Below are 22,144 nucleotides of genomic sequence, written 5' to 3'. Positions count from 1 at the left end.
CCCTAAGGAGCCTCTCCCCCAAAAAAGTGTTTATTAATGTTAAGAAGAAATTAAGCATGGCGAGCCATATTTTTAATCTTAAAAATTAAAAACTTGAAATTCGAGCTTATTCTGCAGCATTGTTCTTCAAATGCTTTTTTAGTACCGATTCAAAATAGTAGTTTGGACAAGAAAATTAATTCACGGGAATGGAAAATATGCACTTCATGGCGGGGTATTTTTTAAAACTTGAGCAAAGTAAATATCCATGGTAAGACAGGGGAAGAGGGAAGAATTTGCCCAGCTGGTTTCTTGAAGTGGACCCGGACCTTGGGGAGGTCCTGTGCACTGGAGCAAAACCCTCTAAATTGCTCTTTGCTTGGGTCCTTTAGTACTGATCCTGATCCAAGTGCAAAAACTCAAAATATTAATTTAGTGACCTTTGCATCTCCTAGAGCACAACCACTGAGCTCCTAAAGACAGTCTCGGGGATCACTGGCCTGGTGATCTCTCTGGCTTTGGTCTTGATCATGACCTCTTCAACCGAGTGCATCAGACAGTCCTCTTATGAGCTATTCTGGTATACACACCATGTTTTCATCATCTTCTTCATCAGTCTGGCCATCCATGGAGGAGGGTAAGTCCATGCTATACTCCAGATGCTCAGGTCTGTGTCTCTGTGTATACACATTCCCTGAGTATGGTGAAATTGTGACCATCAGTGAACACGGCTGAGCAAGTATTTGCCAAGTCCTTTGAGTACATGTCAAGGATTGGTATAGCTGGGTGGGATGGCTGGCCTATTTTGAGGTTTTCTAGAATGTTCCACACTTGTTTCCGTAAGGGCTGCTCCGTTTCCAACCCCACCAACAGTGAAGGAAGGTTCCCTTTCCCCTGCAGCCTCACCAGCTTTTCTTGTCAGATGTTTTGTCAGTCTCAACCATTCTGCCAGGCTGAAGAGGAAATCAAACCGCAGAACAGCTTTAATTTGCATCTCTGTAATTGCTAAGAATGTTCAACACTTTGAGATATTTCTTTCCTGTTTTTATTTCTTCTTTTGAGATCGCTCTGTTCAGATCCATATCTCATTTTTTTTTAAACTGGGTTGTTTGTTTTAACTCCAGTTTTTGACTTCCTTGTAATCCCCTATCAGATGTGTAGATAACAGACATTTGCTCCTACTCGGTAGCTTCCTCCTGACTTCACTGTTTCCTTTGCTGTACTGAGCTGTCTTAGTGGCTTGAAGTCACCTTTGTCAACTGTTGGCCTTAATTCCTGAGTGAAAGGAGAGCTCAGAAAGTCCTGTCCCGCATCCATACCCTGTAGGATTCTGCCTGGTTTCTTCTGACAGTTGCGATGTTTTCAGGTTTCATACTGAGGTCTTTGATTCATTTGAAGTTGATATTTGTGCAAGGTAAGACATATGGGTCTTAAGAATTTCATTCTTCTACATATAGACACCCAGTTCTTCCAGCATCTGTGATTGAAGAAGCTGTCTTTCTCCCATGTTCATTTTTGACAGCTTTGTCCAGCACAAGATGGCTGTACTTATGTGTAGTTGTTTTGTGTCACGGATCTACATGTCTGTATTTGTGCCCGTACAATACTGCCTTTGTTACTATGGCTCTCAATGTACCTTGACATATGGTATGGTAATCCCCCAACACTGTTCTTTTTGCTCAGGATTGCTTTGGCTAGTTGGGGTCTTTGGTGGTTCCATATTAATTTTAGGATTTTTTCCCATTTCTGTGGATGATGTCATGGGAACTCTGATTAGGGTTGTGCTGAGTCTGTAATGTAAAAATGGCTATTTTTCATAGCATCAATTCTCTCAATCCATGAGCACGAGCAGTCTTTCCATTTTCTAGTGTCTTCTTTTTCTTTCTTTAGACATTTAAATTTTTCACTGTAGAGGTCTTTTATCTCTCAGAAAAATTATTCCTAGGGATTTTTGATGCTACCATTAATAGGAATTCTTTTATAATCTCATTTTCAATGTGTTTGTTGTTAGTCCATAGAAAGGCTATTGAGTTTTGTGTTAACTTTAGAAAGAAAACTCTTAACATAGGATCCCAACGGTCAGTAACTTGCTGAAGATGTTTTTGTACATAAATAATATTTCATAAGGAGAATGCTAGAGTTATTGCAATCTTGCTGAAAGGCTTATTTGGGGATAAGGATCTTATTTAATCTCCTCTTGACATAGTCTGTAGCTACTGTTTACATCAAAAGTGATTTGCAAATTCTATACAAAATGCCAAGTAGATGGAGGATTGCTGAAGGTGTTAAAGCTCCTTAGTCTGCCTACTTATTATGCAATGGTATAGATGGAGAAATTTTAAACTTTTTACTTTTTTAATTAACATACATATGGAATGATCTAGAACCCATGCCTAACATCTAAGAATAAATGTACCAAAATGCATAATGTCCACAATCTGGTTCCCACTTAACCATTCACCCACTTCAGATGGCCATTATTTGTGTCCTGGAGATTGGCCTGACTCAAACGTGTGCTATCGAGCTTTGGGGGCATACAAGAAGCACAGTCAGAGGCTATCGTGTCATTTCTAACTGACACCCGACTAGTTCCAGGAGCATTATTGTTACTTTCCCCCCATGCCCTATAATGCCCAAGGAGACCACTACTCCACAGTCAAACCAGGACGTGTATCTCTGGGATGCTGATGTTTCTTGGTCTATGAGAAACTAGTTTCTCAGAATAAACCAATGCATCTTCTTCATAAGCACCTAGGAATTGGGCAGCTCCAAGATTCTATTACCTCAATGCCTGACCCTTTACAAGTATGTAAAGTCATCCTGAGAGTTGATGCCAAAGCGATTTGCAAAGGTCAGTTAGTCATGCATCTGTAACAAGTGCAATATAGTAGGATTACAGGAGTCTTTATCCAGCGCTCCATTCATTCAGGGTTCTCTCTCTACTTTTAAATTTATCAATACAGCCTCAAAGACACATTTCAAAGTGACCCGTTTTGACCTTGTCAAATGCTAAGCCCACTAGTGGTCACTGGGGGGAACAAATACCATTATTCCGGGCACTTCTTTGGACTTAGTCTCTTGAAACTTCTAAGCGTTCAGATACAAGCTAAGAAGGGTAGAAGTTAAATCAATCTGCAAAAGGAACCAATTGTACAAAGTTAGCCAATTAGCCCAAATCAGCAATCAGAGCGAGATGAAACCTAATTAAATTCAACAGTCTACAAAAGGATGTGTTCAAACAATTTCCTTCATTATGAATTCTCTAATACAGACACTTTCAATGTGACACAGGGTACCACAGAGAGGGTACTTCTTTTCTGGGATCTTCAAAGTTACCCAAAGCTTTTAAAATGCCTATTTTTAAAGACGCTGAGGGAAGTGAATGACAGCCCAAGTTTCAAGAGCTGGGAAGTGTTTTTCTGGAAGCCACTGCAGAGTATAAATCTGTGTAAAGACACCGTACAAAATCAGCCTGACATTTTCCTGCTTTTTTGTTGTTGTTGTTGTTTTGGTGGTGGTGGTGGTGGTGGTGGTGGTGTGTATGTGTGTGTGTTTCTAAGTCGGATTGTTCGAGGCCAAACTCCAGAGAGTCTCCGGCTGCACAATGTCACCTTCTGCAGAGACCGCTATGCTGAATGGCAGGCAGCTGCCTTGTGCCCTGTGCCTCAGTTTTCTGGCAAAGAACCGTCGGTAAGAGTGAACCCAGGAGCTTTTTTTAAAACTAACTGTCCCCACAGTTAAAATAACGAGAGCTTTTATAGGCTTGAAAAAAGAACCGCCCATGTCACCACTAGATGAAGCCAACTCTTTATTAAGTGGGCTAATGGAGAAATCGAGTTATGGATAATTTTAAAAGAGATTTACTGCCAATGGCACTTTATTCAGCTTTAAAATGTGTTCTACTCCGGCTTAAATATGGATGTCTGATATTGCAGGACTTCATAACAGCAGAGTAATGGCTCCAAGGGAGTTAGCCTGGCGGCTCGCCCTCCACCCTCTGCACCCCCACTCTCCCTCTGCCTGCATCCTGAGGATCTGAGAGGACCCAGCCTCTTCATGAGTCTACCCTTCTTCCTTTCTACACCTCTTTTGCGATCCAAAGAATTAGGGGTGTCCAATTACTTTTGTTCTACTTAAACTCAATGCTAGCCAAGAATAGATTTAATTCATTTGAGTATTGATTTAATGATAGTGCCCACAGATTTTGAGAGTGATGTTTTCTGGGTATGCAGCAGCCACTGCAGTTGGTGACATCAGCAAAGAGGACTAATACTCCTGTTTGATCTCCAGTGTATTCGGAAAGCACACACTGCTGGTTGAACTGGGTGATTGACATGTGGCGGAAAATAAATGAGATGACTACATTAAAAGGAGGAGGAGGCCGCGGCTGCAGCGCAGTTGGTAGAGTACTTGCCCAGCATACACAAAGCACTGAGTTTGAAGCTCAGAACCACATAAACCGGGCACGGTAGCACAGGCCTGTGAGTGCAGCACTCAGAGCAAGGGGGCAGGAGACTCATCATAGGAGTGCCCCAAAACACCTAACCATCCTGGAAGACATGAAACTTTGTCTCAAAGCAGAGATGGAAAATAAAAACTAGGGGGCAACAATTTTCCAAAATATATATAATTTAAAATGGGATAATAGAATTTAATAGCTTATAAACTATGAGGATTTAGGAAGTTAAACAATGACATCAGAAAAATACAAATCATTGCTTTTTAAAAAATTCTCAAATACACTAAATCCAGTGCCATATTTTTGGGACAAAACTGCTGGGAGAAATGTTTAAAACCGAGAGATGTGAGATACGTGCCCATTGGACTGTGGTTCTTTTAATGGCTGCTATAGATTGTCTCTGTCTTAGACTCAACTCTCCGTGGATAGATTGTCTCTGTCTTAAACTCGGCTCTCAGCAGCCACTATCCGGCCTGCATATTAATGAAGAACGTGAGTACCTCTCTAAAAATCTTCAGTCCCAGCATCTCCATTAAAAAAATCAATACTCTCCCACACTTCATGAATACAGACCAGGGGCTGCTCCCAGCAGTGAATGCTGGCATTAGTTATGATTAAGAGGGGGAACCTCCCCATCTCTTGCTAACTCCCCAGCTACACCTCTGTGCACCCAAACGCACTGCGTCACTCTTTGCCATTATTTTTAATGGATCCTGATCCAAAGCGTCTGTGGGCTGTGCAATTACTGCTTGGCTGAGCTGTACAATATTCCCTCTCATGTCTTATAGACACTGAACCAGAAAGGCGTTCCAAGGACACCGAGGGGTCTCCTGTTTCACTGCCCCAAACCTAACACCGCTTAACAAGACTCAATTTAGTCTTCTTTGCCTCTCTTTCCTGGGCATTTTTAATGAAGATTTTTGTCTATAGAAATAGCCATTAGTGCCACAATGTCGAATCAGAGAATCTTTTGTCCATCACCTTGTATAAACTGTCCAGAGAAATCCCCTGCCCCCTTTTCTCTCTCTATCTCATAGGCACACAAACCTGCAGATTTGAGAGTTGCTCATGCAATAAGTCTATCTTGGTCCTCCTTCACCAAGGAATTAGCTCATTTTCCTGTGCATCAAAATCATATGGCTCTGCTTTTTTCCCACTTTCTAGGAACAAGGATAAGGGCAAGAGGGAACGTTTGTATCAGGGTAGAGTCAATCAGGAAACAACCATCAAGTGGTATGTCACCAGGCTTGCACAGGACTTACTCAAGGGAGACCTACCCAAGGAGAGATTATTGCCAATAAAAATAGTGTATTCATAGCCACACACATAAAATAAAATCAAAGCCAGTCTGCCCCTATTTTCTGGTCGGACTAAAAATGGAGGTATCAAGTTTCGTTGTTGCTACTAAATCAACGTTCTCACTTCTGTTGTAGTGCATTCGCTGTACAGTGATTTTCTGAACATTTTTGGAGTAGGAAACAAGAAAGTTAGGCATCCATATTGGTTTTCTGTACGAGAGAAGCTAACATACTAAACAGTTCTGGCCTTTTAAGAGATGGAGAAAGTGAGGTTGAGAGTATTTCAAAGTGTTGCCTCTGCTACAGAGGGCATGCATTCCAAGCAAAGCCACGCCTTGAAAAAAAAACTCTTTCTTGACCTTGTGGCTGGCTGTGCCGCTTCTTCCCCACATCCTATGGCATTCCTTCCAAATCTCTGACCTTCTTTCGAGACTTCCTTTACATGTTCCCAGCATCATTTTTATCTCCGTGAATAAACCCAAAACATTCAAAAGCTTGGCAGGAACTTAAAATTTTTCTCCAATCATTTTCCAGTTTGAAAAATACAAAATTCAAATATACAAAAGCCAAAGATGTGAGTTGAGGAGAAAGCTCAGTCAGTCAAGAGCTTCACAGGAAGGCGTGAGAACTTAAGTTCAATCCCTGGCACCTACATAAAAGCCTGGCACATTAGAGTAGGCGTATAATCTGAACACTGGCTGGTGGAGACAGGCAGTTCCATGGGACTCACTGGCCAACCACCTCAGCCTAATCAGTGAGCTTCAGGTCTAAGTCAGGGATCCTATTTCAAAACCAGTGTGGAAGGCTCCTAAGGAACAATACCCAAAGTTGACCTTGGAGGCAAGCAGGCAGACAGGCAGGCACAAACACAGGCATGCGTGTATGCATACACACACACACACACACACCACACTTCATGGTGTATCAGAAAATACAGGCCTAGAGATGGGAGCATGGTCTCTCCATCTCTTGACTCCCGTCTACGCTGATTCCCACAGTTGGACCACTTTCCTAACATCACTTACTGACTGTATCTCACCCTCACTCCTGAACACCCAAAGGAATTCTGGGAGTATCACAGTATAAATAAGCCTCCCTATCTCCTCCTGGAGCAATTTATATAGTAGAAAAGAGATAGAGCCAAGGATTAATGGCTTACATTCTCCTTCCCGACTAACCATGAAAAGAAAAATAACCCATTTCATTTCATCAATGTGGAAAAATCAGAGGCCATGGCTGATTTGACACCACCAAAATGAACTCTGTGATGTCTAAAATGTGTGTTTCAAATGGATATGGAAGATTATTTGTGAAAATACACAAAGACTATGTGAATGTCTTTGCAAATCTTTCTCTCATGTAGAAATTGTTGCTGTCATTTCTCTAAATATCCAAACCACTTCTTAAAATACTTTCTGCTCTATTCAAGCATAAGGAAGCCTGGCTTCGTTTACTTGGTCCAGCTCCATCCTCCTGCCATTTCCCTTATTCTTCCTTCTCTAATCAACTTCACTGCTTCACCCTAGCACGAGTGGACAAAAGGTTTTACCCTCCCCGCTATTCTGAACACGTTGCTGAATCCCACTGAGGCAGAAAAGAGTAAATGGGTCAAATTGCTTTGTGTTGCCTGAATAAATTCTAGAGTTTGTCAAGCAAGCAAAAGGCCCCCAGGAAAGAAGCAGACAGAGCTGATAGGTGAAGACAAGTACCATACAAAAAAAAAATATACAGGACTAACAAGGAAAAAAAGGAAGGAAGGAAGGAAGGAAGGAAGGAAGGAGGGAAGGAGGGAGCAAGGGAGGGAGGGAGGGAGAGGGAGGGAGGGAAGGAAGGAGAAAAGAAAGGGGAGGAAGAAATTAAAAATAAGAAAGGTAATTTAAAAGAAATAAAAATCATATCAAAAAGCTTGTGGTCTTGGAGGCAACGCCAGACAGCCAGTAAGGAAATGAGTAATGAGTGTTAAAAGAACACACAGACTCAAAAGAAGGATGGTCCTTCCCTGCTCCCAAGGTTATTGGAGAGTTTAGGTCATGGTAGATTTAGAATAATGAGATTTAAGAACATTTTCCAACCTTGAGGTCCAATGAGGCTCTCTGAGATCCAGCCACACATTCCTAGGCAACTCATACACATTCTTAGAAAATCGGAGTCCGTTTATGTTTTCTTTTTCTCTATAAGATCAAGGCAAGATTTCAAAAACAAGACAAAAACAAAAATCCTTGACATTCTAAAAATTCAATAAGCTCAGGAATCTCTTGCTGTTTTATAAAGCAAGCCTCGGGATCTATTCTGGTATCAGACAGGAAGTAATGGAACTCTGTTCCTGCTGTATCATTGGTGCTAAAGCGAGGCAGCTGAGATCCTACAAGAACAGACTGTGTGCAGCTCCACCCAAGCCTGTATCTTCACCAGATATCTTATCATGCTGAAGGGGTGGCTTGATCAGACTGAGCCTTGGTTTCTTCCATAAAATGAAGAGGTTATCATATATCAATACCTTAAATATATATTGAACCACAAAAAAATTATAAGTTCCCATTCCTTCCCATCTACTGGAGAACGATCCCTTATGCTACACACAACACCTGAGACAATAGGCTGCCAGAAAAATGGGTCATCTATAATGAAGATTATACTCAAAAAAGTTAACATCATAAGCAACTTTTTAGAAGTAGTAATTTTTTCAACATGGAAATTTTCCTTATCATAGGTCTCCAAACAATTGTGGATGCCTTTGTTCTGATCCTCTGAGACTCGAGGTGTTAAAGAATCTAGCTTGATTTTTTTTCTTTCTAGATAACAATATGTGTGTGTGTGTACATGTGGGGCTGTGGGTGTCTGTATTCAGACAGATCCCATAGTTGTGAGGCTCCATTGGCTCCCAAAATTACTATTTGAAACTTCTTACATCAGCTGAAAAATGCTTTTTGACTTTGAGTGGGTTTGGGAGCATTTACGACCCTATCATACATAACATAAACACCAATCTGCCTTTCTTATTTCTTTGAAAATTCAATTATTTCTAATTACATAAAGGCACCATTGATCAAGCAAGCATAAAAACCCATAGAGGAGAATTTAATCTCTTAAATAAGATTGTAGACTTTAAGAAATAATTAAATGTTATCATATTTAGTACACAGAGACATCTTTGTTGTTGATAGCTGAGCCAATATTAAGGGAAATATCTTAGTCCCATTGTACTATAAATAGATATGGTTCAAATCAGAAAATTTTGGATTTTCATCTCTCTCTCTCTCCCCAGGCCTGGAAATGGGCTTTGGGCCCTGTGGTCTTATATGCGTGTGAAAGAATAATTAGGTTCTGGAGATTCCAACAAGAAGTTGTCATTACCAAGGTATGCGTGTAGCTTTATGTCTGAATAAAAGCCTGAGTGTAGATGAAAATGTTTTATTAGCCCAAGTTTTTAATTTGCCATTTTTATTGCAGAACTGCCTGTAATTTAGAGGCTCATCTTCTGTTCTAATAATTGCTTGTATCGGAGCATCTTTCAGTGTGACCAGTTTTACTGGAGCCAGGGATCAAGGCTCCATGCTGGCACATAGAATTCTGATAAAGGCTGATGGCACGGCACTGGAGTTAGCTACATTTCTCTTTATTATGGCTTCTCTCTAGTGAGGAGGAGACGGGGAACCACAAAGAATGCTTTACACTGACCATAGTAACTTCAGGTACCGCATCAAGGTGGAACTTTGCAAACTTGCCAGTATCGTCGACACAGCTTCAAGCATGCCCATGCTTCCCTGGGAGTACTGAGCACAGGCTTTGAATGAAGCCACGGATTCAGGATATGAAAGGGTGCTGGAGGTTTGAGATGGAGAGGGCAGACATAGCCTGTGCTCTTCTCTGTTTAGTGATGTGCTCTCTGGTGGGGCTTCCCCCCTTGCTCTGCGTCCTCGTGGCTCAGTAATTTTCACATCATGCTGGAGGAAGATAGGAATGGATAGGCAGAAAAAATTATCCACGGGTTGACAGAAGTAAAAAGCACTCTACTGTCCTTGTTGGGGTTTCTATTGCTGTGACGAAACACGATAACCAAAAAGCAAGTTGGGGAGAAAACGATTTATTTGGCTTACACTTCCAGGTCATAGCACTTCATTGGAGGAAATCAACACAGGAACTCAAGCAGGGCTAGAAGGAACCTGGAGGCAGGAGTTGATGCAGAGGCCAAAGAGGGGTGCTACTTACTGGCTTCTTCTTCGTGGCTTGCTCAGCCTGCTTCCTTATAGAAACCAGGGCCATCAGCCAAGGGATGGCATCACCTGGCATGGTTTGGGCCCTTCCCCATTGGTCACTAATTGAGAAAATGCATAATAGCTGGATCTCATGGGGGCATTTCCTCAACTGAGGCTCCTTCCTCACTGATGACGCTAGCTAGCTTGAGTCAAGTTGACACAAAACCAGCCAGTCCATCTACCCACTCCCCAGTGTTAGTACAATTTGAAGAGAGCTCCACAACCTTTCGCTGTCTCGCTGAAAGAAGATGAACAGGAGAACGCTCCATCAGAGGCAGTGTCAGAAGGGAGAGCAGAATCCTGGAACTAAAGAATGACCGCTGTCAGGGGCTCCTCACATGGAAACATGCCATCCCAGTATTCCCATATTGGCTTGTATTCTTGTGTCTGTTTGCTATACATGACGTGGAAGTGTGCAGAGATCTTTCACGAGAGAATAGCTATCTAGGGAGGGCAACTGCTGCTGTCCTCGGACAAGCCATTAGTGTAAAGTCTTTGTACAAGCTTCACGGGGATTCCCGATATCAGAAACCCAGAACCAAGACAGTGCATATATATATATATATTAAACCTCAACAAATAAAACGTTTTAGAAAGAAGTGGAAGATTGGTATTTTTCCCTTTATCGTGAAGAAAATTGCAGGATTAATTCTCAAGAGATTGAGAAAACACGCAAGTAACTGCCAAAGGTAACACATTACTGTTAGGTTTTTTTGTTGTCGTTTGTTTTGTTTTTGTCTTTGAGGTGAAGATGATGTGGTAACTATTTTTAATAAGCTCCAGTAAAATTATGGGCTATCCATTCATCCCCACTTATTCTCAGTTAGAAATGATTCACTGGGCTCAGGGAAGTTTGGTCACATGGGGACGTGGAGTCACATGCCTGCCCTGTTGCCTCCTCGTGCAGTTACGAAGAGTCAAGCACAGCGCCCTACACAATGAACTCTATTATCGCCCAAGTTGCAAGTCCAGGCATGAAAGGAGTGACAAATACAAATGGTCTAAGGAAATATAAACCAGTTAACGATTTTGCAAGCCTTTGACAGAATGACGACTGTGCCCTTGTTTTACCTGAGTGAGAATCTCCACAGTTCTCTGCTCTGTCGTAGGTGGTGAGTCACCCGTCTGCAGTCCTGGAGCTTCACATGAAGAAGCGCGATTTCAAGATGGCGCCTGGACAGTACATCTTCATCCAGTGCCCGTCCATCTCCCCACTGGAATGGCACCCCTTCACCCTGACCTCCGCTCCCCAGGAGGACTTCTTCAGTGTGCACATCCGCGCATCTGGAGACTGGACAGAGGCATTATTGACAGCCTTTGGGGCAGAGGGGCAATCCCCCAGTGAGCTCTGCAGCATGCCAAGGTGAGACCCCTGAGTCAGTGTTTTTTCATTCAAGTCTCGATACTTCAGACGGGAAAATAGCTAAACGCAGCAATAAATTGTCAGACTTGGAGATGGCTTTAGACCAGGCTGCAAATTTGAGTTTGTTTTTAAAAAAAAAAAAAAGAAAAAAGAAAAAGAAAGAAGAAAAAAAGAAAGCCTCCATAAAATGTATAATTTAAGAGAAGCAAGTACATTTCTGTAAAAATAAATAAATGTTCAACAAAAGTAGGCGACGATCCAGGAAGAAAGAACTGTTTCCTTTCCAGACCCAAATTAGCTCTTGTCTAATTATGTATGGTCTGCCATGAGTCAGACAACCCTGTGAGTGCTCTCCCATCACAGACTGGGCTTTCAGGCTGTCTTTGCAAAGCTTGGTCTCCTGAAGAAGGATGCTCTATTCTGGTCAATGGAACTTAATTTGTACTGGTCCTATGCAACCACATGGTAATGTATAGGGGATGTACATAGAAACTACTCCTCTCTGCAACCCTATTTTCAAAAACACAGTACAGGTTCTACCTGTAACGCATCCTATTCAGAAAAGCCCAAGTGTTTGACTCAGGACCCTGTGTGCATGGTCTTACCTTGGCTCCTTTAAGTGAACAAGAAGGTCGATTCCCATCCCCATAGGATCATCCAACGATACATGAAGTCCATGAATAGGGCCCCAGAAAAATCAAGAAAACAGAAAAATATGAGACAAAACAATTCCAAAAGTAAATATTTCAATAAAGCATTTTAAAAATAAGTTTGCTGGTACTACTCTTGGGAGACAGTGGCCACCAGTGGCGCAGACTTACGTGGAAGTCCCTGCAGGGCCGATGTTGTCACCCTTCTCCTGGATCTCCAGGACCAAGAACCATGTTAGACACCTAAAGATTACATAGCCTAATACCTTCAGCCCAGCATATATCCTTTAGATCATTTAATTTGACAGCTATTTATTGATGACTAGGTAGGCACCCTTATAAGGCATGAAATGAAATGAGCTTGTCTCCCTCTTTCCCCTCTCCAGGGAAGGTGGAACAGTCAGCAAGCCACACTGCTTGTGTCTAGTGGATGGAAGGGATGCATGCCTTCCTGTCAAAGATGAGTCATATAGGACGAGCAATGAAGCTGAATTCTAAGGTTAAAACGAAGTGAAAATCAGGGGCAAGTGTAGAAGGAAGTGACATCCACCCCCCACGACACACAGTGCAACACAGTTACGGTGTCTGCAAGCCTCCCTCATGCCTGCCCATCCTCTCCACTGCTAAGTTTCAAACCTTTAACTTTTTTGTCATCCTTGCTTCTGCTCTGCCTGGATCCAGCTACTCAGTCGGTCAAATGTCCTTCCCTTCACCCACCAACAAGCTTTCCATAAACCCACAGAAGTGCTGCGTGCAGCCTCTTGTCCATGGAGTGAGGTCGGGAGGTCTCGTGTGATCTGATCTCCGGGGCCTCTCTGGGTAATTCTGCTCCACCACCTTGTCCTTCGTGGATAGAACCCTCCCAAGCTTCTTAGTCTTTGGTAACTGATAGGTAAAATTACCTTTGCTTACTGTGTAGAACATGATTTTGTAAGTACATGTGCATTGCATTGTATCTGCCCTGTTTATATATGCGCATTATGTTTATATGTGTAGGTTATGTTATCTAGTGAACAGTTGCTAGTTAGCACAGTTAGCACTTCCACAATGAGAACATTAATGCTCACTTTGCATTTTTGAAGATTATCAGATTGTCACTGAATACAAGCACCTTGCTAGACACTGTGATCCGTGCAGTGTCCTTCCTGTACACTGTGCTTAGCTCTCCTTTCACTGACACCTCCCACCCCCCACCCCCGTCCCCACTCCCAGCGCTACCCAGCTAACCATCATTCTACTGTCTAAGTCTTGAGAACTACATTTTTAGATTACACTTAGTGTGAGATCACAGTGATGCTTCATATTTGGTGTAGGGTTAGCTATCATATTCCATAATGGTCTTGGTATAATGTATTAGTGCTCAGAAAGATGTACTACAATTGGCTGCAAAGTAAGAAAAGTCAAGTACCCCAGATATACCAATAGTAGTGTTAGCTACCAATGGCCCTCAGCTCAGAAAAATGAGGCAGAAGGCTGACGGTGTGAGCATCAAGAAGCCAGCAAGACTCAACTGCTGTAAGACAATAACTTCCTGCTTTACATTAAACCCTGAATCCAGATCAAAGGGATAACAGGTGGATAAACATGAAAGCAGAATTCATCCAGCACTCAGGAGCTGGTTCTGCAGATGGAGAGTTCTCTGTGATGCCCAAGTTGACTTCCCCAGAATCCACAGAAACCCTGGGTTAGCATGGCAGCCTGCTTGTAATCCCAGTGCTTGGGGGGTAAAGACAGATGATCCTGGAGTCAGCTTGCTAGCCAGACAAGGCAAATCAGTGAGCTTCGGGTTCAAATAAAAGATCCTTCCTACATTAGTATATAAAATGGAGTGATCAAGGAAGACACTTGACATCAAGTGCTATCCTCTACATGCATACCCAAACACATATGTGTGCACATATCAACATATCAACACACATTCAGACACATAGTTACAGGAGCATGTACAGTCACAGAACAAAGAAAGAAAGAAAGAAAGAAAGAAAGAAAGAAAGAAAGAAAGAAGGGAGGGAGGGAGGGAGGGAGGGAGGGAGGGAGGGAGGGAGGGAGGGGAGAAATGTGTCCTGTGTCCAAATGATATCTATTACAACTGTAAGGGATAGAGAAATGTAGCCCACCCACCCACGCACCCACCTACCCCAAAAAGACAAATCTTAAGGCATCAAGACTTGATATATAGGAAATGAGAAAGCTAGGGTGTATATACTCTAAAGGAGGCAAAGGTGAGAGCCTTACAGATCTCAGTAAGACATGAAAAAGAACTCTCTCAAACTTAGACCTGCCCCCAGCACATCATAGTACCTTGCAGGTCGATATAAGAGTATGGTCAGTTCTCAGACAGGGCAAGGGAGGGCTCTCAATTATAAACAATTAGAAAGTAATGTATATTTCTGTGGACTCTGGGACACAGGTGTACTCTGAATTTAATTGATATCTTTTTTAAATTGGTGTCAAATAAATCACTGATTACTAATTTTAAAAATAATTAACAATAAGACATCTTAATTCGTGTGTGAGGTCTCTATCTACTTTCCTATCTATCATCTATCTAATTATTTAAAAATAATCTCCAGTGGGCTAAGATAACCAGCACCTTCTGGTTAATCCCTTTTAGTTTCATTCTTCTGTTTTCCATATATCAATATGTAATTAAGGCTTATTAATTAAGATTAACTCAACGAGAGTTCATTTGAATTATTAGGAAGTCTGGGATATAGAATATTTTTAAATAAATCTTTTTGAACTTTCATGAACACATATTTAAAGCCCAAATGGGCTAACCCCCCCACCCTCACCGTGCAGGTGACAGGCTCTCCTGAGGGGAGGGGGTTAGGAATGACTTAGAAACCTTTTAATTAGCACATCTTTGTTCATATGTAAATGTGTACTTTTGGAATAGGTGGAGTTATTTAATATATTCTGCCTACTGAAATGCTCTAAATATTCCCTTTACAACTGATTCAACAGATTGTTACTGAGTAGCTCCAGGCTGGGTAGCCACCAGGCACCAGATAAGCTATGAGTAAAGACGAACCTGCTCCCCACATCCAAAGACTCACAAACTGAGAGGTCAAAATGGACATCCTAAATCAAGAGCACACATATAGTAGAAATGCTAATACTACAGCAACAGTGGGGCAGGATGGGCGGGGGAACTTCACCTAGTCAAAGGGATCCAGGAAGACTTCCCTGGAGAAACGGGGTTTAGACAGGCCCCAGAGGAAGGGTGTCATCTAAGCAAGCAAAGGGAGAGCATGAATTGCATCTAAGTAGTCCATGTGAAAGGGGGCTGTACGGAAGAAGACAGCACTGCTGCGCATTTAGGAAACAAACGGAAAACCAACTTGTAGAACTGGGGAGAAGGGATGGGGAAGAATTCAGTGGAAGACTGTCATGTCCAAACGTCTTATTTATTCAAAGAATGTGTTTTATCATTACAAGGAAAAGTTACTAAGCAAAGGCAAAACATTTTTCCCGCCCCTGAACTGCTAATCATAAAAGCCTTTTTTTAAACAAATATAATCTGAAATAGTGAGTTTTACAAGTTGTACAAAACTGATAATTTTAAAATTTTTTAAAATTATATTTATTCCAAATACATCACTTCTATTAGACTAAAATGATAGAAATTTATGAAAACATATATAAATGGGGGATTTCACCCTGAAAAGAAAAGGCAAATCTTCTAAGTCACTGTGGAGTGTCTCCTTTGCTTTCGGCTGGCAGCAGAGGGAAGAAAGACAGACAGGCAGCTAGCGAAGATCCCAGAGCTTTAAAAAGAGCAAGCCACACTGATGAAGTAAGCTGCAAACAGGAAAAGGCGGGCTTTGCCTTCCAGAACCAACACCTAGCTAGGGTGTCCAGGTGGTGTTTCTCCAGTGGGGCAGACCCCTGCGTTCTAATGCTTACTCCAAGCTCTACAGATAGAACTTGTGTGTGTGTGTGTGTGTGTGTGTGTGTGTGTGTGTGTCTGTGTCTGTGTGTGTCTGTGTGTCTGTGTGTGTGTGTATTCTCATGTGTGTGTACTCATGTGTATGTGTGTACTTGTATGTGTACTCATGTGTGTGTACTTGTGTGTGGGTATGTACTCACATGTGAGTCTGTGTGTACTCATATGTGTATGTTTGTGTGTACTCATGTGTGAATATGTGTGTACTTGTATGTGTACTCATGTGTGTGTACTTGTGTGGGGTGTGTACCCACATGTGGAGGGGAGAGTGTGTTACTCACATGTGAGTATGCATGTGCACATGAGTGCACATGCTCATGAGAAGGCCCGGAGTTGATGTCAGGTTGCTTCTCTGATTTTTGCTTCTCCACATTATTTTTCTTTTTTGAGAGAGAAAGAGAGTGAGAGAGAGAGAGAGAGAGAGAGAGAGAGAGAGAGAGAGATTGAGAGAGAGAGATTGAGAGAGAGAGAGATTGTGAGAGAGAGATTAAGTCTTTCATTTGCCTGAAACTTGCCGTTAGGATTGACCGGCTGGCCAGAGAGCTCCAAAGACCTGTCTGTCTCTGCTTTCCCAGCACTGGGATTACAAGCTTGTTACCACCCTCAACTTTTTAAGTAAGTCCCGGGAATTGAATGAACTGAGGTTCTCATGTTCACATTGTAAGCACTGATCCAACCAATTGGTTCATCTCCCCTCCCCAAACAGAGAATCTTTATGTACCCAACCAACCTTTCTGCCGGCATTTGCCGACCCATTGAATAAAAACCACGGGCTTCAGATGTCTTTGTGTCCAAGAGTAAGACATTCTAGCACACGACTTTCTCTGATTCCAGGCTGGCAGTGGACGGGCCCTTCGGAAGCTCCCTGGCAGATGTGTTTCACTACCCTGTAAGTGTGTGCATTGCGACAGGAATTGGAGTTACACCCTTCGCCTCTCTTCTCAAGTCCATGTGGTATCAGTGTTGTGAGTCACAGAGCCTGCCTGAGCTGAGCAAGGTATGGAGAAATCATTAGTTCACCCTTCCATGGAGGGAAGGGTTCAACGCCCTTTTATCTATCATCTGCCAATTCCTGGGGAGGATTTTAATTAACTATGAGGGATAAACTTAAGGATCCTTAACTATACTTATGTTCTTAAAAATCTCCATTCAGGATTACATTTATGAGCAGGGTTATGTCTAATCTTGTTAAAAATGACAAGACATAAATTTTATTGCTTCATTGCCATTACAGGACATGTAATTGCTCATCTCAATAAAATGTGGACAGGCTGCAAATGGCTATGTGACTGGGTTGCCGTTCGTCATATTAACAGGCAGCCTTCCCCCTCATCTCTTTAGACCCATTCTGTGGTTGCAAATGCCCAGTTCCATCTTCCTTCCAGGGCCTAGGACTTTTATTCCTCTTGCAATGGTCTTGCCACCCAGCACCAAAACCCCCTTTGTGATTCCTTGTGTGTTCTTAGACTAGATGTGTCCATTCCCTTGTACTATCTGGTATGAGACGTCATCTCAGGCTTTGGTCCAGTCAAGGCAAAAGGAGCCTTCCTTTATACCCCCTGAAGGTTTCATCATTAAGTCTATAAGCCAAGCAACAGAAGACAGATGAACAGGAGAAAAGATACTGAAATTTACTGATGTGTAAGATGGGAGTCACACAGAGAACAAAGCTCAAAGGCCAAATGGTTGAAGCTCCCTTTGCAAGATATGGGCAGTTTTATAGTAAATTATTTTTAGGGGAGATGAATGAGCCTGAACAAGACACACATGGGATGAAAGTCGCCCGTGTTCTGCCTGTAGTGTCAGCTTAGTGTCCTTCATGAGACTGTACTCTGGAGAACCCAGCCTCTAGGTCAACAGGGGAGTGACAGAAACAGGACTCTGAAGGAAAAAGTGGGGCAGTTGATGAAGGTCAGAGAGAGGACTTGGTTCCTCAGCTCAGAGGACTCATCATCTGAAGGTATTGCGCTCTAGACTTTCCTCCTCTGAGCCCAAACCCAATTAGGATCAGCATCAGGTCCCACAGCAGCAGTGGACGGAGGGCTGTGTGTCTTAATCTGGGTTTCTAGTGCTGTGATAAAATATGGTAGCGCTCAACAACCTGGGGAAAAGGTTTGTTTCATCTTACACTTCCACATCATAATCCATCGTGTGAGGAAGTCAGGGCAGGAATGCAAGGGAACCTGGAGTCAGGAACTGAAGCAGAAGGCGTCTTACTTACTTACATCTTACTAACATCTGCTTACTGGCTTGCTCAGCCTGCTTTTTTGTGCACCCGGGACCATCTGCACTGGACTCTCCCATGTCTGTCACTAATTAAGAAAATACACAACAGTCTTGCCCACGGACCAGTCAAGTGGGAACACTTCCTCAATTGCGATGTCTTCTTCCAAATTAACCCTGGCTTGTATCAAGTTGACATGAAACTAGTCAGCACACCGTGTTGACTATGGAGCATCGAAGGACATGAAGGAGGAGGACCCTTGGCAAGGTTAGACCTGATCCTCTCCTGCCCACGTCCACTCGGTGTGGCCTTTGGTTACAGTTTCCTCCTGGACCAAAGGAAGACACTATGATCAGTAACTGGATTGCTCTAAACAAATACCTGGCAAGAAGCAAGAAAAGGGAATTTATTTTGGCTCGTGATTTGAGGATTTAGCCCTCCATGGTAAGAATGGCCCTGTGGCAGTAGGAACATGCAAGAGCCATTTGTTCCTATCTTAACAGGCCAAGGAGCAGAGGCTGTACAGGATGCAGGACACAGCAATAAACCTTAAGCTCCTCCCCTAATCCAATGCTTGTAGGTAGGACCAACGTCTCAATGATCCCACAACCTCCTCCAACAGCTAAGGACCAAGTGTTGAAGCACACAGGCCAGTGGGGAACATTTTACAGCTACGCTGAAGCACAGTTTGTGTTCTGTGGATCATTTGTCGTTCCTTCTTTCTTCTGCTCGGGAACTGTGTCCTATGACACAATGATAAAATGTGACCCAGGGGCTCAAAACCTGCTATCTTTCCCACTAAGAAAGAAGAGTAGAATCAGCTGCTTGAGTGACAGGTGCTTGACATACATTTTTCGTTTGCTCTTGAAGCTAGCTGATCTTACAGCTGGGGCTCAAATGTTCGAACACATGAGCCTATGAGTAACATGTCACACCCAAGACCACAATACAGTATAACAATTTACGTTCCTTTTCCTGGATTCAGACAATGATGCCTAGAAAGAGGAAGGTGACCTGACTAAATGATGCACAGATGATCAACCACAGACTCCAGATCCAGGTCACTCAGTTCTATGACACAGTCAAGACGTAGTAGACATGATACCACATGAACTTGTAACCAAGTGCACAGGGTCTCTCTCACTCCTGCTAGCTCTCTCTCTCTCTCTCTCTCTCTCTCTCTCTCTCTCTCTCTCTCTCTCTGTGTGTGTGTGTGTGTGTGTGTGTGTGTATGTGTGCGCATGTGCATGCTCACACTCATGTAAGTGTACCCATAGATTCAAGTTCCAAGCACAGATTCCTGTGAACACTACATGTGTATTAGGATCAGAGTAAAGACCCAAATATCAGCCCTCAGACACCTCTACCTTTTGTTAGGGACGGGATTTCTCCTGAAAGGGTTATCTTTCCTGTGAACTTCTAGAGGCCTGTTTGTCTTACTGGGATCTTGAATGGCTTTTTATGTAGGTTCTGGGGATCTGACCTCAGATCCTCAGACCTATAAGGCAAGTGCTTGACTAATGAAGCCATCTCCTCACTTCCACCATTTCTGATCCAAGCATCTCTGTATCCAAATCCTGTTCTTCAGGAGGCTCTGCCTGATTCAGCTATCACTGAAGAAGCACAATCTTCTGAGCTTCCATACACGTCTTTGGACTGGGATTCCTAGTCCATCCAATGGAGAAATAAAAATCCATATCAAACAGGGAGTACTTTTTAAAGGCAAATAATGTGAAATACAGAACTATAACATGAAGGGGCATGCTTGTTGGGGGTTTCTGTCCTGCCCGGTCCCCCAGCCATTTAGTCCCAGAGAAAATCACACAGAGAGTCTATATTAGGTTATAAAACTGATTGGCCCATTAGCTCAGGCAACTTGTTAGCTCTTGTAGCTTATATTAACCCATTATTCTTATCTATGTTAGCCACATGACTCGGTACCTTTCTCAGTGGGGCAGCTAACATCTTGCTTCTTTGGTGATCTGGGTAGAACTGCAGAGGGAGCTTCCTGTTTCCCAGAATACTCCTGTTCTCATTGCCCCGCCTCTACTTCCTGTCTGGTTGACCCACCTATACTTCCTGCCTGGCCAATCAGCATTTATTTAAAACATGATTGACAGACTACAGACAATTCTCCCACACCACAGAACCACGGTGTACATGTTCATAAAACAATATAAATACAAATCACATCCACAAAGATATAAGCAGATTGCTAGTACTACCAGAACCAAGAAAGATTTATCAAGTATTTTCTATCCTGCCAGTATCGTACAGGGCATTTTACATATCTGATATTACACAATCTCTTGTAAATAGTTGCCATTTTTTTCTACAAAAAAAGAAAACACACGCCAATCCCAAAACTAAAAAGAATGACACAAATGTCATATTAGATTGCCTTAATTAAAATGACTAATACCCTCACTTTACCAATGAGGGAAACAAAGCAGAGAGAACAAATGAACACGAGAACTAGAACTTGAATTTAGGTCCTTCTGGTACTCAAACAACCCAGTTTCTTTTTTAATTGTCATTTATTATTATAGGATGAAGGGGACAGTGCCATGGCATTCCTGTGGAGGTCAGAGGACAGCTGTCCCGGGTCAGACCAAGATCATCAGACTCAAACCACAAGCACTCATCCCCTTGGCCCAAGCCTGTCTTTAGCAGAATGAGCCGAACAGCCACTATTCTGTAGGCTTGGATCTCTGAACCAGGCCTTCTTCATCTTCACCTTGCAGTCTACCAAGGAAAACTCACCTGTGTGGGTGGCTTGTTGCTTCATAGTCCCCACGACCCCTGAGTCACACCACGCATCACATGGAGAAGGGAGAGCAGAGGAGTCTCTTTCACTTGCTCACTCAAGCAACATACATTCAGCACTCACCGTGAGTCAGACCCTCGTACTGACATGCGGGTCTCTCAGATCTGCCACAGGGACCCAGCACACATCTGACGTAGTCACTTCTCTTCTTTCCACCTCCCTGGCCTCTCTGCTGACCTACTGTGTTACCCCGCTCCCTTCCTTGTGTAGACATTCATGAAGCATCTTTTGAACACACTGTGAGCTTCTTAACCCTGTTACCTCCTCCACATTAGTGAATATGTAGTATGTGTATGCACTGGTGAGCCACTGAGTCAGCACCAGCATGTGAGATTTTGATGTCCACCTCCACGCTCCCTGTTAGAAGAGGTGGCATGCCCAGGATATTCCAAGCTTAGGCTGAAAACTGTGCCTAAGTCCTGATGGAATTAGCCTACCTGGTCACAGGGTTAGGAAGTTTCTGTCCCATGAAGCAGGTAGGTGAGTGTGTGTGTGTGTGTGTGTGTGTGTGTGTGTGTGTGCGCGCGCGCGTGCGTGTGCACAGTTCTCACCAGTCTTATGTAACTAATATTCATCAGTGCCACCTACACGCTTGTGAGATATAAATACGGCTTCCTCCACTGAACTGTCAGCGTCTCTATAATTTCTAAAGTGGAGCAGAGCAAAGTGGTGTGTGTTTAGCTAACAGCATCATCACAATTCTAGGTCTAGGCTACAGCTTCCAGATCGTTCTCTTTTGTAACAAGAGGAGAGAAACAGGAGCATAGAAATGCAGAGCTGAAATTTTCGGTGTAAATTGTTAACTGCAATTGGATAGAAGTTTTTTTTTCTCTCATCTCTATGCAAAATACCCCTTCACATAAAAGTACACATTTTAATGTTTAAACCTCAAGTTGTAACTCCACACAAAAAGAAATTACTGAACCTTTCTCCATTATTACCATTGTATGTAATCTCTCTTCCTGCTGTTCCTGTTCTTCTTCCTCTTCTTCCTCATCCTCTTCCTCCACCTCCTCCTCTTCCTTCTTTTCTTGGCTTTTTGAGAAATGGTTTTTCACTGTAGCCCAAGTTGGCCTGGAACCCTATTACCCAGGCTGGTCTCAAACACTTAGCAATCAATCACCCTGCTTCTGCATCTT

At 42.8% G+C, this 22,144-nt stretch overlaps 1 protein-coding gene across 1 annotated transcript in view; it reads left to right on the top strand.

The window, feature by feature from the left end:
• The window catches only part of Nox3 (NADPH oxidase 3), a 62,241-nt gene that overhangs the window by 13,771 nt on the left and 26,326 nt on the right, over positions 1-22,144 (top strand). The window contains exons 6-10 of the mRNA XM_048420224.3: positions 435-616; positions 3,540-3,669; positions 9,002-9,094; positions 11,102-11,355; positions 16,789-16,951. Coding sequence (XP_048276181.3) covers positions 435-616; positions 3,540-3,669; positions 9,002-9,094; positions 11,102-11,355; positions 16,789-16,951 — 822 coding nt within the window. The remainder of the gene's footprint in view (positions 1-434; positions 617-3,539; positions 3,670-9,001; positions 9,095-11,101; positions 11,356-16,788; positions 16,952-22,144) is intronic.

The sequence above is a fragment of the Myodes glareolus genome, chromosome 1 (assembly GCF_982192425.1).
Source record: "Myodes glareolus chromosome 1, mMyoGla1.1, whole genome shotgun sequence".
NCBI lineage: Eukaryota > Metazoa > Chordata > Mammalia > Rodentia > Cricetidae > Myodes > Myodes glareolus.
Note: the sequence above shows the minus strand (reverse complement) of the source record. Positions and strands in the feature narration are given on the sequence as shown.